Below are 17,766 nucleotides of genomic sequence, written 5' to 3' on the forward strand. Positions count from 1 at the left end.
AGTCTAGTCTATAGTCTAGTCTATAGTCTAGGCTATAGTCTAGTCTATAGTCTAGTCTATAGTCTAGTCTATAGTCTAGTCTATAGTCTAGTCTATAGTCTAGTTTATTGTCTAGTCTATAGTTTAGTCTATAGTCTGGTTTATAGTCTAGTCAGTTTATAGGCTAGTCGAAATTAGTCTATAGTCTTAACTACGGTCTAGTCTATAGTCCAGTCTGTAGTTTAGTCTATAGTCTAGTCTACAGTCTAGTCTATAGCTAGGTAAGTTTATAGGATATTCTAAATTAGTATATAGTCTTAACTACAGTCTAGTCTATAGTCTAGTTTATAATCTAGTCTATGGTCTCGTTTATAGTCTAGTCTATATAGTCTCGTTTATAGTCTAGTCAATATAGTCTAAGTAGTTCACATATCAGTCCATAGTCTTGTCTATTGTCTAGCTTATAGTCCAGTATATAGTCTATAGTATTACCCAGTCGATATTCTGGACTACACTATAGAAGTCAATAGTCTAGAGTAGTCTGTAAACTAAATATTAAAATCTTATTTTGATTATTATATTATCAACTCAGCTTGCTTTATTTATTTTTTCTTTTTTTGAGTTGTTGATTATTTTCTCTATAAAATGAATTTTTATCAACATATTTTATAGAGATAACTAATCTAAACTCAATTCAGCTAAGCTGAATTAAAATTTTTGCTGTAATTAATCACTTTTTATTTATTTATTTATTTATTTATTTATTTATTTAATGTAATTTAAAAGCTTATTTTTCTATGTTTAGCTATTAAAATCTCAATAATAAACAAATTTCTCCTGCTGGATTAATATTCTGACTAGAAAAAGCAATTTAACCAACTTATTTTGAATAGTTAGTAATTAAGCTAAATTAAATTACCACTTGTCTTTTTTATCTCTTATTTACTTTTAACCATATTGTAATATAATATGCAACTTCCTAAAGGTAATAAGGAATTTCCTTTTTTGTACCACCAACAAATACATAAACATTTTTTTGTTTAATCCCCGGGAAGAAAAAATTATAAATTTTAAAACAACAATATTTGTTGTAATAAAAATTACTGAAAAATCTAATGCAGTAGCACGTTCTTTAACAATTACCTCTCATCTTCCTAACTCCCCTTAATTGTTTACATTGTTGCTTTTACTGTATACATACATAAAATTAAATGAAACGAGCAAAAAAATGTGTATGTACCAAGCCTGGCGCCAAATAGTCTTGGAATTCATTCATGACTGAATTCTATATATTTGAGGAAAAATAGACTGTGTCTGTATAACAATTTTATGTTGCCTATGGTTAGGTATTCATTCTAACATATTTTACTATAAATAACTTTACTGATAAAAATATCCAGTTTTGTTTTTTGGTATTTTAGCGTAAATGTATGTAACCAAACTACCCTTAACATTAATAAGCAGCAATTGATTTTGGTAAACTAGACTAAAAAAGTGTAAAGACAATTTGAATAGCTTTTAATGTTAAAGTCCTAAAGTAGGCAATATATTTTGTGTATGCAGGTTCACCTAAAGTAGGCAATATATTATTGAGCAACATTCAAATCTATTTTAAGAATATACTATTAATAAATGTGTAATTTTTAAACTTCAACTAACTAAACATGAGCTAGAGCTATTTTAAAACTTATAAATTTCGACTTTTAAGATCTACTGGATGTTAGAAATTTAGATTTGATTCAAAGATACGCTACACTAGAATATTTTGTAAATAATGGCAGCTCTATTTTATGCTGTTATTGATTTTCTTCTGTAAAAAATGTCAATACGGTAATTGCCTTGTTTTTTCTGCTCTCTTTTACTGTTAACTATGTATCAGGCATGGGAAATGAATTTTACAGAACTATAGACTATACTAAATACTAGACTAGACTAAATAATAGACTAGACTATAGACTACACTATAGATTAGACTATAGATTAGACTATAGAGTAGACTATAGACTAGACAATAGACTTGACAATAGACTAGACTATAGCCTAGACTATAGACTAGACTATAGACTAGACTATATACTAGACTATAGACTAGACTAGACTATAGACTAGACTATAGACTAGACTATAGACTAGACTATAGATTAGACTATAGGCTAGGCTATTGACTAGACTATAGACTAGACTATAGACTAGACTATAGATTAGACTATAGACTAGGCTATTGACTAGACTATAGACTAAACTATAAACTAGACTATAGACAATAGACTAGACAATAGACTAGACTATAGACAAAACTATAGATTATACTATAGACTAGACTATAGACTAGACTATAGTCTAGACTATAGACTAGACTATAGACTAGACTATAGTCTAGACTATAGACTAGACAATAGACTAGACTATAGACTAGGCTATTGACTAGACTATAGACTAGACTATAGACTTAACTATAAACTAGACTAGACTATAGACTAGACTATAGACTAAACTATAGATTATACTATAGACTAGACTATAGACTAGACTATAGACTAGACTATAGACTAGACAATAGACTAGACAATAGACTAGACAATAGACTAGACTATAGACTAGGCTATTGACTAGACTATAGACTAGGCTATAGACTTAACTATAAACTAGACTATAGACTAGACAAGAGACTAGACTATAGACTAAACTATAGATTCGAATATAACCTAGACTATGGACTAGACTATAGACTTGGCTGTAGACTAGATATATATACTACAGACTATTTAGTCTAGTCTATAGTGTGGTCTAAAGCCTAGTCTCGTCTGTCCATAGTCTAGACTAGACTATTGACTAGACTAAAGACTAGACTATATACTAGAATGTTGACTAGACTATAGACTAAAATGTAGACTAGACTATAGACTAGATTATAGACTAGACTATATATTAGACTATATACTAGATTATAGGCTAGACTGTAGACTAGAATATAGAGTAGACTGTAGACTAGACTATAGACTAGACTGTAGACTATAGACTAGTCTATAGACTATATACTAGATTATAGTCTAGACTGTAGACTAGACTATAGACTAAACTATAATGAAGACTATAGACTAGACTATAGAATATATAGACTATAGACTAGTCTATAGAATAGACTATAGACTAGACCAGAGTATATACTATAGACTAGACTATAGACTTGTCTATAGACTAGACTTTAGAATATATAGACTATAGACTAGACTGTAGACTAGAATAAAGAGTAGACTATAGACTAGACTATAGTCTAGACTATAGACTAGACAATAGACTAGACAATAGACTAGACTATACACTAGACTATAGACTAGACTATTGACTACACTATAGACTAGGCTATTGACTAGACTAAACTAAACTATAAACTATACTATAGACTAGACAATAGACAATAGACTAGACTATATACTATTCTATATACTAAAGTATAGACTATAGAGTATAGTCTATAGACTAGACTATAAACTGTACTATAGAATAGACTTTAGACTTGACTATAGACTAGAATATGGAATAGACTGTAGACTAGACTGTAGACTAGAATAAAGAATAGACTGTAGACTAGACTATATACTTATTATTATATTTTTATTATTATTATAGTCTAGACTGTAGACTAAACTATAGTGTGGACTATAGACTAGACTATAGAATATACTAGACTATAGAATAGACTAGACTGTAGACTAGACTGTAGACTAGACTATAGATTAGACTATAGACTAGATTATAGACTAGACTATAGACTAGACTATAGACTAGACTATAGACTAGACTATAGACTAGACTATAGACTAGACTATAGAGTATGCTATAGACTAGGTTATAGAGTAGGCTATAGACTTTTCTTTATACTAAAGCATAGACTGGACTATGAACTAGTCTATAGACTAGACTACAGACTCAACTATTGACTGTAGACGACTAGATTTTGGTCTAATCTAATAGTAGCCTAATATCTTATTACATTTACATTCAAATTTCCCATGTCTGCTATATATATTATTTTCTTTTCCTTTTCTATATATTCTCTTGTATCTCTCGTTATTAGTTTCATATAGTAGTAGTAGATAGATAGTATAACGAAATCAAAACAAACTTTACTAAAAACAAATCAAAAGGATATCTGTATTATAGACTTTCATTTTAAACTTTTTGTTGTTTCTTGTTATTGTTTTCCTTACGGCACTGCATTGTATATTGTGAAAGTATTTGTTGTTTTTATAAGGGTGTGTAGGTTGTTGTCATTTCGTTTCTTGTGCTAGTGAAAAAAAAAAAATCAAGAATAACAATGAAAATAAAAGAAAAATAAAAGTTGTTGCTTTTCCTTTACTATATGAATGTATGTATGTGTTGTGTACCACACAGAAAATTCTTCACTGGCAGACTCAGTGTCGAGGCCCACACACATATAGTTTTATAGACAAATGGCAAATTATTAGGGAAAAATCGTTACAGTAACATAAATAAACGAGAACATGACAGTTCTTTAGAAATAAATAAAAAAGAAAGAAACAATTGTGTGAAATTACCAATAAATAAACAAATAAAATAATAAGAAAAAGAAAAATAGTGTGTTTTTGAAAAGTTAAAAGGAATTACTTAAGGAAAAAATCAGAGTATAATCTAAAGGATTTTATCAAAAGTTAATTCGTGCAAAAGTATACAACAATGATGAACTATAAAACTAGGGTAAATAGTGTTAATTATTAAATTTAATCTTTAACCTTTGAGTACAGTGAGAAATTTTGTACCTTTTTAAAGGAATAATCAATCATTTGACTTAATTTAAAAACAACTAAAAACTTAGAAACATTTAAATTAATTTTGTTTTGTAACTTAAGTATTGTCTAAAAAAAACTTATTGTTGTTTAAGAAAAAAACTTAAAATTTTATTGAATTGTTAAAATATCTTAATTCAGCTAAGCTGAATTATCATTAAACTCTTAAATGCATGAAAAATCTTCAAAATAATCATTTTCATTTAGAAATATTCAATTCAGCTAAGAAAATATAGTATATTTTTAAAATTTCTTAATTCAACTAAGCTGAATTGGCTTTAAAGACATTAAATACATGAAAAATCTTGAAAAAACTCATTTTCATTTAGAAATATGCAATTCAGCTAAAAGAATTTAGGATATTTTTAATATTTCTTAATTCAGCTAAGCTGAATTGTCATTAACGCTTTTAAATGCATGAAAAATCTTGAAAATAATCATTTTCTTTTAGAAATATGTAATTCAGCAAAGAAACTATAATATATTTTTAAAATTTCTTAATTCAGCTAAGCTGAATTGGCTTTAAAGTCATTAAATATATGAAAAATCTTGAAAAAATTGATTTTCATTAAGAAATATGCAATTCAGCTAAATAAATATAGTATATTTTGTAAAATTTCTTAATTCAGCTAAGCTGAATTGGCTTTAAAGACATTAAATATATGAAAAATCTTGAAAAAACAAATTTTCATTTAGAAATATTCAATTCAGCTAAGAAAATATAGTATATTTTTAAAATTTCTTAATTCAGCTAAGCTGAATTGGCTTTAAAGACATTAAATACATGAAAAATCTTGAAAAAACTCATTTTCATTTAGAAATATGCAATTCAGCTAAAAGAATTTAGGATATTTTTAATATTTCTTAATTCAGCTAAGCTGAATTGTCATTAACGCTTTTAAATGCATGAAAAATCTTGAAAATAATCATTTTCTTTTAGAAATATGTAATTCAGCAAAGAAACTATAATATATTTTTAAAATTTCTTAATTCAGCTAAGCTGAATTGGCTTTAAAGTCATTAAATATATGAAAAATCTTGAAAAAATTGATTTTCATTAAGAAATATGCAATTCAGCTAAATAAATATAGTATATTTTGTAAAATTTCTTAATTCAGCTAAGCTGAATTGGCTTTAAAGACATTAAATATATGAAAAATCTTGAAAAAACAAATTTTCATTTAGAAATATGCAATTCAGCTAAGAAAATATAGTATATTTTTTTAAATTTCTTAATTCAGCTAAGCTGAATTGGCTTTAAAGACCTTAAATACATGAAAAATCTTAAAAAAATTAATTTTTATTTAGAAATATATAATTCAGCTTAGATAATAGAGCACATTTTTAAAATTCCTTAATTCAGCTAAGCTGAATTCCCAATAAAACTCTTAAATACATTAAAAAAAACCCTTAAAAATGCATTAACATTTCGAAATGTGCAATTCAGCTAAGAAAATATAGTATATTTTGTAAAATTTCTTAATTCAGCTAAGCTGAATTGACTTTAAAGTCCTTTAATACATGAGAAATCTTGAAAACATTAATTTTCATTTAGAGAGTGGGCGGTGGCTTCTATATTGAAAGATTTAGATCAAATCCTCATTTAGGCTACCTAATTATTGTAGCATTTTATAGGCAGAGATATTTGCTGTTAAACGAGTCACCTACTGGCTGAGTTCTGATCAAATATCGAGTGATATATGTATATATACTAACAGAAAAGATGCGATCAAAAATCTAGCGGGTGTCTTTACGACATCTAGTTTAATCGAAGAATGCCGGGTATCTTTGAATGAGATAGCGAGACATTCTAGGATAACGCTAATATGGGTCCCTGGACATAGTAACTGTCAGGGAAACTGTATATCTGACAAACTTGAAAGGAATGGTGCGATGAGGGGGGAAGATAAAATCGATTAATTTATTGGTATTTCTCTTACTAACTGTAAGCTACTGAACTATATAATATGGCTCAAATCAGATGATTCTGTGAAACCACCTGTCTTAATTCGAGTTCAATTTGGCCTCTATATGATGCTCCCAGGTCAAGCTTACTATTAAGCTTTCGAAGGGAAACAGATAAGAATGCTGGTATCAGTAATAACGCGACACTGTACTATTGGCAATCACGCCAGAAGGATGGGGTCACGAAGAAGTTGTAATAATGAGGAGGAAGTGGAAACAATACCTCACCTTTTCTACAATTGTACATCTTTCAATGATAGTAGAGAACAATGCTTCGGCCCTGCAGCTTTATCTTGTTTGGATGAGCTATCGGGGATATGCTTAAAGAATATCCTAAATTTTATCAATCGAACCGGATGGTTTAAATCTAGAGATTAATTAATCTAATGGACTCCTATGATCAACAGGGTAACACAACGAGACCGCAACTAGGTGTACCCATTTGAGCCACTCATGCTTGATTGAGTGGCTGCTCTTTTTACCTAACCTGACCTAGAATTTTTTCAATTCAGCTAAGAAAAATTACTTTATTATTGCAAAATTTGTAATTCAGCATAGCTGAATTTGAAACTTGTGTGCTTATTATACAAAATATGTTATATAACTGCATATACCGTTTGAATTTTCTTATTCAGCTAAGAAAATTTGGTTAATTATAACAAAATAGGTAATTCAGCTTAGCTGAATATGAAGCTAATGAGCTTTATATTCAAAATAAGTTATTAAATTGCTTATTACGTCTATATTTTCTAATTCAGCTAAGAAAAATTTGTTTATTATTGCAAAATTTGTAAATCAGTGTAGCTGAATTTGAAGCTTAAGAGCTTAATATAAAAAATAAATTATTAAATTGTATATTATGGCTAAATTTTATAATTCAGCTAAGAAAAATTTGTTTATTATAACAAAATGGGTAATTCAGCTAAGCTGAATTTGTAGCTAAAGAGCTTTCTATTCAAAATAAGTTATTAAATTGTATATTATGGCTAGAGTTTCTAATTCAGCTAGGAAAAACTAGTTTATTACAACGAAATGTTTATATTCTGGTTAGATTTTCCAATTCAACTAAGAGAATTTTGTTAATTACAGCTTAATTTTCATTCAGCAAAGCTCAATTAAGAGTTTAAAAGCTAAATCTTGTTGAAATAGATTGTTGATATTGTTTATATACAAAAAATGTTTAAATTCAGCTAAGAAAAACTTTTAAATATAGAAAATTATTCAGCTAAGCTGAATAAAGAGCTTAATAATAAAATTTACCAAAAAATTTGTAAAAACAAGAATTTTATAAAGAAAAAAATAATCTTATTAATTTTTTTATAAATTACTTATTACAGACATCCGGTGCCCCACCAGTACCACCACAACGTTACTCCTCTATGCGTGGCAGTGCTCCAGGTACACCACCCACTGGCATAACTGCAGCACCCACATTTGGTGGTAATAACAGCAGTAGCAGTAGCAATAATGCTGTTAGTCGTTTAGTCATTGATTTGGAAGCAAAATATGGTAAACATTTTCACAATGTTACCGAATTTCCCAAGCCACCACCATTTGTAAATATTCAAAAAGTGTATCCTAGTCGAACAGTCAAAACAGCAAATGGTATGTAAATATACAAAGAATAAAACAAAAACAATCTACTCCTCTAGCCACTAAATGAAAAGGAGCAATTATTTATCAAGGAATGCTGTTTATTTTCTTTAAATAAAAATATTATTTTTATTATTATTATTTTTTCTATAAAATTAAGTTAAACTTTAGTTTTAAACAAATATTGTTTGTTTTTATTTTTTTGCAAGTTGAAAAACAACAAAAAAAAACAAATATTTTCTTTTTTTTAGCAAATCGTTACTGCACGTGAATTATTTAAAAAAAAACTGAAGTCTTTTTTTTTCAAAATAATAACAAAAACAAAAACATTGTATTATTTTCATTATTATTATTATCATTTCTTGTGTATTAAATAAAATAAATCTGTAATATTTTGTAAATGAAGTTTTTTTTTTTCTTTTATTTTTTTATTATATTTTAAATGTTATCTAATCATTTAATATTATTATTAAATTAAATTTTTTTTAATTATTATCAAAGCAACAAATTTTTAAGCAAAATATTTTAAATTATCGTTAATTAAGCAAAAAAAAATTTAAAGTTTTTATTTAGAAAATTATGAATTATAAAGAATAGCTTTATTGAAATTTTGTTTTTTTACTAGGTTTTTATAAAAAACTATTATTTTTTTGTTTAAACTAATGTCATTTTGTTATTAAAAAAACAAAACAAAAGAAAAATCAAAAAACCTCAATATTAGTCTTAAAAACTCCTTAAAGTATGCTGCATTAAATACAAATAAAAAACTCTTCAATATAAAAAAACAAACACATACACACACACCTATCTACATTTACACTCAACACCTTTACTTTTAGCATGTTTATTATTTTATTTTTATTTTTTTTTAATTATTTACTTTTAATGTATATTATTGTTTTTAAAATAATAATTATAATTAATAATCCAAAATATATTTTAAATTTATTTTATATACATAAATAATAAAAAAACAAACATTTATACACATTTTATTTGTTTCTTCTACTTTTAATTTGTATGTGCATTAAAACAAAAATCTACAATAAAATCTTTAATAAACAAATATATTCACATTTTTAATCATTTTCAAAAAAAAATAAAAATAAAACATAAACAAATAAAACTATTTAATTTTTGTTTTAATTTTTATTTTCAACTTTTGCATTTTTTGATTTTTTTTCTTTGTTGTTACAAAAAATGTTCGACTATTCAAAAACAGATTACAGTTCAATAAACTAGGCAATATTGTTGTCTAAAAAATAGTCCACAGTAAATTCCAGCTCAAAGACTAGATTATAGAACAACATATGGATGTCAATAGACCAGATAGATTGGTTTTTAAACTAGAATAAATACCACACTATAGACTAGAGTAAAAAATCATACTATAAACTAGACTATAGACAAGACCAATGACCCGATAAAAGACTAGACAAGGCAATAGTCTAGACTACAGTATAGTATGTTTACTATCAACTAGACTATAGACTAGACAATACTTAAGACTATAGACTAGAGTATAAACTAGAATGTAGACTAAACAATAGACCAGACTACAGTATAGTATGTTTACTATAAACTAAACTATAGACTAGACAATACTTTAGAAAATAGACAAGAGTATAAGTTAGACTATAGACTAGACAGTAGTCCAGACTATAGACTAGACAGTAGTCCAGACTATAGACTAAACAATAGTCCTGATTATAGACGAAATAAAAGTATAGATAATAGTTTAGATTAGAATATAGACTAGACAATAGTCCAGACAATAAACTAGACTATAGACAATACTTCAGACTATAGACTAGAGTTTTAACTAGACTGTATACTAAACAATAGACTAGAGTATACGCTAGACAATAGCCCAGACTATAGACTAAACAATAGTCCTGATTATAGACGAGATATTAGAAAAGATAATAGTTTAGATTAGAATATAGACTAGACAATAGTCCAGACTATAATCAAGGCTTCAGACTAAAGACTAGAGTATTAACTAGACTGTAATCTAAAAAATAGACAAGATTATAGACGAGAAAATAGAAGAGTTTAGATTAGAGAATAAAGTAGACTTTAGTCCAGACTATAGACTAGACAATAGTCCAGACTATAGACTGGACTATAGTCCAGACTATAGACTGGACTATAGTCCAGACTATAGACTAAACAATAGTCCTGATTATAGACGATATAAAAGCATAGATAATAGTTCATATTAGAATATAGACGAGAATAGTCCAGACAATAAACTAGACTATAGACAATACTTCAGACTATAGACTAGAGTTTCAAACTAGACTGTAGACTAAACAATAGACTAGAGTATACGCTAGACAATAGCCCAGACTATAGACTAAACAATAGTCCTGATTATAGACGAGATATTAGAAAAGATAATAGTTTAGATTAGAATATAGACTAGACAATAGTCCAGACTATAAACAAGGCTTCAGACTATAGACTAGAGTATTAACTAGACTGTAATCTAAAAAATAGACCAAATTATAGACGAGAAAATAGAAGAGTTTAGATTAGAGAATAAAGTAGACTTTAGTCCAGAGTATAGACTAGAGTTTAAGCTAGACTATAGACTAGACAATAGTCCAGACTATAGACTAGACTATAGACTAGACAATAGTCCAGACTATAGACTAGACTATAGTCCAGACTATAGACTAAACAATAGTCCTGATTATAGATGAAATAAAAGTATAGATAATAGTTTAGATTAGAATATAGACTAGACAATAGTCTAGACTATAAACTAAACTATAGACAATATTTCAGACTATAGACTAGAGTTTTAACTAGACTGTAGACTAAACAATAGACCAGATTATGGACTAGATAATAGAAAAGACAATCGTTAAGATTAGAGTATAAACAAAACTACATATATACTAGACAATAGTCCAGATTATAGAATAGAGTATAAGCTACACTATCGACTAGACTATACACTAATCAACAGTCCACACTATAGACTAGAGTATACGCTAGACAATAGACTAGACAAAAGTCCAGACTATAGACTAAACAGTAGCCCTGATTATAGACGTGATATTAGAAAAGATAATAGTTTAGGTTAGAATATAGACTAGACAATAGTCCAGACTATAAACAAGGCTTCAGATTATAAACTAGAGTATTAACTAGACTTTAGACTAAACAATAGACCAGATTATAGACGAGAAAATAGAAGAGTTTAGATTAGATAATAAAGTAGACTTTAGTCCAGAGTATAGACTAGAGTATAAGCTAGACTAGACAATAGTCCAGACTATAGACTAAACAATATTCCTGATTATAGACGAGATAATAGAATAGACAATAGCCTAGATTATATACTAGACAATAGTCCAGACTATAGACTTGATAAAAGTCCAGACTATAGACTAAACCATAGTTCTGATTATATACGAGATAATGGAATAGACAATAGTTCAGATTAGAATATGGACTAGACAATGGTCCGAACTATAGATTAGACGATATTCCCTATTCTACATTTCAATTCTAATCGAAATTTTCTCTGTTTGACAAGTTCAATATTCAGCATTTCGATTTGACCCTCCGCCACATAAACAACAACTTACAAAAACGTAGCTACGATCGTAACGCAGAATACACACACGTTCGTAAAGCATTGAAACGAAATGGAATACCTTTTTACGATCGTTGCGTAACTGAATGTAATCGAAATGCAGAATAGGGGTTTATCGGAGAACTGACTAGAATACTGAATATATTAGAGTATTAACTATACTATAATGAAAGGAGAAAATAAACAAAACAATAGTCTAGACTGTAAACCAGACTAAAAACTAGTCTATAGTCCAGACACTATAGTCTGTAAACAAAACTTACTATAGTCCAGACTAGACTATAGTCCACACCGTAGATTACACTATAGTATAAAGTCAGGACTAAACTATTGTTCAATTTACAAGACAGGGTCAATTAACAGTCGAACATATAAAAAACATCCAAATCCTTTGTAAAAACAAACAACCTTTCTAAACTCATTCCTAATGATACGATACCTACAACCAACAAACATTCAATCATAAATAAATATTTATTCCAGTTACCACAGCTAGCAGTAATAACAATAACAACAACAATAATAATAATATAACCACAACCGACAATAACAATTTAAATACAAATACAACAATTGCAAATGTCACCACAACAACAACAACCACGACGACACCAAAACCACTACAACCCGCCGGTTATCAACCATTTATAAAAAAACATAGAGCACCAGCTCCACCGCCACCACAAGCAGGTGTAGCTGCTGCCACGGTCTCGGTAATACGTCAATCTAGTTTCCTTTATGGAGCCGCTGGTATAGGTCACCAACATACACAATAATTATTTAATAACCAATAAAAACAATTGTTAAAAGAGAAACAAACAAAAAATGGAAATTTAACTATAAATCATAGATGAATATTTAATTATTAGCATTGCAAAATATCCTTTAAATGTTGTGTTGTAATTTTTGTATTATCATGTAAAGTAAGAAACACTTTTTTCAAAATAATTGTTAAATTAAAAAAAAAAAAGACTTTAATCCTTGTCTCTATTAACGTATGTATAAATACAAGTATAGTAAAAATGATTTAAACATCAATGCCTTTATTAACATATAGTTGTGTATTTTATAAATATATTTAATAAATAAATACTTATAATCGTAATAACTAATATTAACTAATAATAATTAATATTTTTTTGATTTCTTACCTTGAAATTTGAACACAAAATTTTTTTAACAAAATTATTATTTCACTGAACTGTTAACTTAACTGTTTTATTTTTTTATGATAATGAAGAATAAAATGGGGAAATAATTAGAGTGGCCATATTTATGTTTCTGTTTTAACACAGAGTTGCCGTTACGGATTTAAAGTAACTTTGCAAAAACGGACAAAATAATCTCATGTTGATATTTTGCAGACTAAATTTAAATTATCAATAATTTTTCACGGAAATTTAAATTTATCGATAAATTTATAGCAATCAATTCATTTTTTTTTAAACTTGTAATAATTTGTAAAATTAAACTAGTAATAATAACATAAATTTCTATAAAAAATTATAGTAGTCGATAAATTTTGTATAGAAAATTTCAATAATCAATAAATTTTTTATAGAAAATTGTAGTAATCTATAAATTGTTCATAGAAAACTACAGTAATCGAAAAAATTGCAAAGAAGATTATAGTAAACGATATATATTCTATAGAAAATTGTAGTTATCGTTAAATTTTTTATAGAAAATTATTATATTATAAATATTCTATAGAAAATTGTACTTATCGATAATTTTTTTTATAGAAAATTATGGTTATCGATAAATGTTCTTTGGAAAATTATAGTTATCGTTGAATTTTATATAAAAAACTTACTTTAGATAAATTTTCTATAAAAAAATTACAGTAATCGATAAATTTGAAAATTGCTGTAATCGATAAATTACTGTAATTGATAAACTTTCTATAGAATATTTAATTAATCGAAAAATTTTTTATAGAAAATTATAGTTTTTGATAATTTTTCTATAAAAAGTTATAGTTATCGATGTATTTCATATAGAAAATTACAGTTATCGATAAATTTTCTATGGAAAATTATACTTATTGTTAAATTATCTTTAAAATATTATAGTTATCGTTGAATTTTATATAAAAAACGAGTTTTATAAAAAAACGACCTTATCGATAAATTTTCTATAAAAAATTGCTATAATCGTTATTTAATTAATAAACTTTCTATAGAAAATTACAGTAATTGAATTTTTTTGTAGAAAAATATATTTATCGATAAATGTTTCATAAAAAGTTATTGTTATTGATGAATTTTATATAGAAAATAACAGTTATCGATAGATTTTCTATGGAAAATTATAGTTATTGTTGAATTTTATATAAAAATCACATTTTCTATAAAAAATTACAATAATCAATTTTCTATAGAAAGTTACAGTAATCGATAAATTTTCTATGGAAAATTACTGTATTTGATAAACTATCTATAGAAAATTAAAGTAATTGAAAATTTTTTTATAGAAAATTATATTTATCGATAAATTGACCATAAAAAGTTAAAGTTATCGATAAATTTTTTATAGAAATTTACAGTTTTTGATAAATTTTCTATAGAAAATGACAGCAATAGAATTTTTTTTCATAGAAAATTATAGTTATCGAAGAATTTTCTTAAAAAAATTGTAATTATCGAAAAATTTTCTATTGAAAGCTTCAATAACTATAGCTTTCAATAGAAAATTTTCTATAGAAAATTATAGTTATCGATTAATGTTCTATAGAAAATTATAGTTATCGATGAATTTTCTATAGAAAAATATAGTTATTGATGAATTTTCTATAGAAAATTATAGTTATGGATGAATTTTCTATAGAAAATTATAGTTATCGATGAATTTTCTATAGAAAATTATAGTTATCGATAAATTTTCTATAGAAAATTATAGTTATAGTTAAATTTTCTATAGAAAGTAAAAGTTTTCGATGATTTTTCTATAAAATTTATAGTTATCGATAAATTTTCTTTAAAAAATTGTAGTTATCAATAAATTTTCTGTAGAAAATTTTTTAAAAAAAGTTATTGTTTTAGATAAATTTTTATAAAACTTATTGTTTTTTATAAACAATATTTTTTTATAAAAATTATTGTTATCAATTAATTATCGATAGAAAATTATTGTTCTAGATAAATTTTTGATGGAATTTGCAGTTATAGACATATTTTCTACATAAAAATTATAGTTATCGATAAATTTTCTAAAATTTTTGTTATCAACAAATTGTCTGTAGAAAACTTTAGTAATACTTCTATAGAAAATTATAATCATTAACAATTTGTAAATAAAAATTTATAGTTATCGATAAATTTTCTATAAAAATTTAATTTTATTGATAAATTTATTAAAATATTTAAAATTTTCAATAAATTTTTATACAAATTTAAAGTAAAGTCGAAATTAATAATTAAATTTTAGAGAAAATCGATACATTTTTATGAACAAATTGATTTTGTTGATAAATTTTCTAAAAAAAAGCTTTCAGTAAAAATTCTGTAAAAATATTATAAATATTTAAATATCCTTTAAAAATTCAAAAAAACTATTAATAAATCTATGACTGCAGAATAAAAAAAATGAAATTATTACATTTTCATCATACATTTATACAAAATTTTGTTTTAAAATTTACAAGATTTTTTTTTTAATTTCTATACAATATTTGGTTTCAAAACCCTACAACCCGACTGTAATCTTTTTTATATAGCACAAGTAGCAAATTAACAATAATAGCACAAACATACATTATTACTATAAATTAGTAATATTAAAAAAATAATTATATATTAAAGAAAAATAGTTTAATAATGTATAAGCAATAATTGTTCTATACAATAGCTGCTAATAACAACAAAAAAAGTATAAAAACTCCATATAAAAGCAATAAAAAGTAACAAATCATATTAAATCAATTATTAACTCTTATATACATACATTTTTATTAGTACTATTAATTTAAACTGTAAAATCCGAGATAAGTCCATCACTTAATTATTACAAAAATATTAATATAATTAAATAAAATATACTTATGTTTTGAATACTACATTTTGGCACCCTTTATTTTTGGAATTTTAACCTTAAAAACTAAATATTTTCAGTACCACTAACTCTAAACTTTAAATATTGTTTATTAAATTTATATATTTAAAAAACAAACATTACAATTAATTTTTATTAAAAAAATGTTTTTTAAAAACTTTAAATTTATTTTTTTATTACAATTAATTGGTGTTTATAGCAAAATTCTTTTTTTTTTAAATTTTATGTCTAAATATTTCTATTAGCGTCTACTTTTTAATAATTATTATAAAAGAAAATTAAATTAACTTATTGTGATAAGTATTATTAACATTTCTTTTGTCTTTGATTTATTATATACTGTAACTAATTAATCTAACAGAATTGAAAATTTTTATGAATTTACATTGGCAATAATAATATAATTTAACGAAAATTTAAAATAAAAACTAAAGAAAATTTAAATATTTTATAAAAATTTTATTAAACAAAAAATTCTATATAAAAACTCATCATTAATCATAAAATGTTATACAAACTTTAATTATGATATGATTTTTTGGAAATATATAAAGAAAATAAATATTAAAAGTTAACACAAAAGAACTAAATTATGAAGTTTTAATAAAATAAGAAATGTTATTAAAGGATTGGAAAATGTCGATTATTAAAGGATTGGGAAATATCGATAAATGATTTATAGTATAGATAATTTTCGATTTATATTATACATTGATAATTTTCTATAGAAACTTACTATGAACGATTAATGTTCTATAAGAGATAATTGTTATTAATAAATTGTCTGTAGAATTTATATATATTTTCTATAGAAAATTTAAGTTACTGGTATATAGTTATAGTTATGGATAAAAAATTATAGTTATTCTAATTATCGATAGATTTTCTGGAGAAAATTCTAGTTATTAATAAATTTTCCATAGAAAATTATAGTTATCGATAAAATTTCCATTGAAACTTCTAGTTATTAATAGTGTTTTCATAGAAAATTCTAGTTATCGATAAATTTTCAATAAAAAAATTCTTGTCATCGATAAATTTTCCACAGAAAGATTATAGATTAACTTAAAAAAACGATTAATGTTGTAGAAGAAATTAATGTTTTTAATACATTTTCTTTAGAATTTATATTCATTGATATATTTTCTATAAAAAATTCTAGTTATCGATAATTTTTTTAGAAAATTCTAGTTATAGATAAATTTTTTATAGATAGTTCTAGTTATCGATAAATTTTCTATAGAAAATTCTATTTAGCGATAAACTTTTATAAAATGTTCTAGTTATAGTTAAACTTTTTAAAGAAAGCTTTCGATAAATTTTCTAAAGAAAATTCTTATTATCGATAAATTGTCTATAGATATCTATCGAAAAATTTTTTAAATAAAATTCTAGTTATAGAAAAATTTTCTGTAGATATGAAAAATTCTCTATAGAAAAATTTTATACAGAAAGTTATAGTTATCGATAGAATTTCTATAGAAAATTCAAGTAATTAATACATTTTCTATATAAAATTGTAGTTGTCAATATAATTTCTAAGGAAAATTTTAGTTATCGATAAAAGTTCTATAGCAAATTCTAGTTATCGTTAAATTGTTTAAAAAAATTCTAGTTATCACTTAATATCTATAGACAATTTTAGTTATCGCAAAATTTTCTATAGAAAATTCTAAATTTTTATAAATATTGTATACAAAATTTGTAGTTATCGATAAAATTTTTATAGAAAATTGTAGTTATCGATAAATTTTCTAT

At 25.0% G+C, this 17,766-nt stretch overlaps 2 protein-coding genes across 2 annotated transcripts in view; both read left to right on the forward strand.

Moving 5' to 3' along the window:
• LOC111687533 (wiskott-Aldrich syndrome protein homolog 1) overlaps positions 1-8,377 on the forward strand; it is a 21,896-nt gene extending 13,519 nt beyond the window's left edge. The window contains exon 4 of the mRNA XM_046954965.1: positions 8,090-8,377. Within this exon, the coding sequence (XP_046810921.1) occupies positions 8,090-8,365 (276 nt within the window). The 3' untranslated portion in view covers positions 8,366-8,377. The remainder of the gene's footprint in view (positions 1-8,089) is intronic.
• Positions 8,378-12,434: 4,057 nt separating this feature from the next.
• LOC124421040 (homeobox protein 10-like) lies at positions 12,435-13,746 on the forward strand (the record flags this gene model as incomplete). The annotated part of the gene is made up of 1 exon (XM_046955804.1): positions 12,435-13,746. A coding segment is annotated over one exon (297 nt), but the record flags the coding sequence as incomplete, so codon positions are not given.
• Between the last annotated feature and the right edge of the window lie 4,020 nt (positions 13,747-17,766).

The sequence above is a fragment of the Lucilia cuprina genome, chromosome 6, assembly GCF_022045245.1.
Source record: "Lucilia cuprina isolate Lc7/37 chromosome 6, ASM2204524v1, whole genome shotgun sequence".
Taxonomy (NCBI): domain Eukaryota; kingdom Metazoa; phylum Arthropoda; class Insecta; order Diptera; family Calliphoridae; genus Lucilia; species Lucilia cuprina.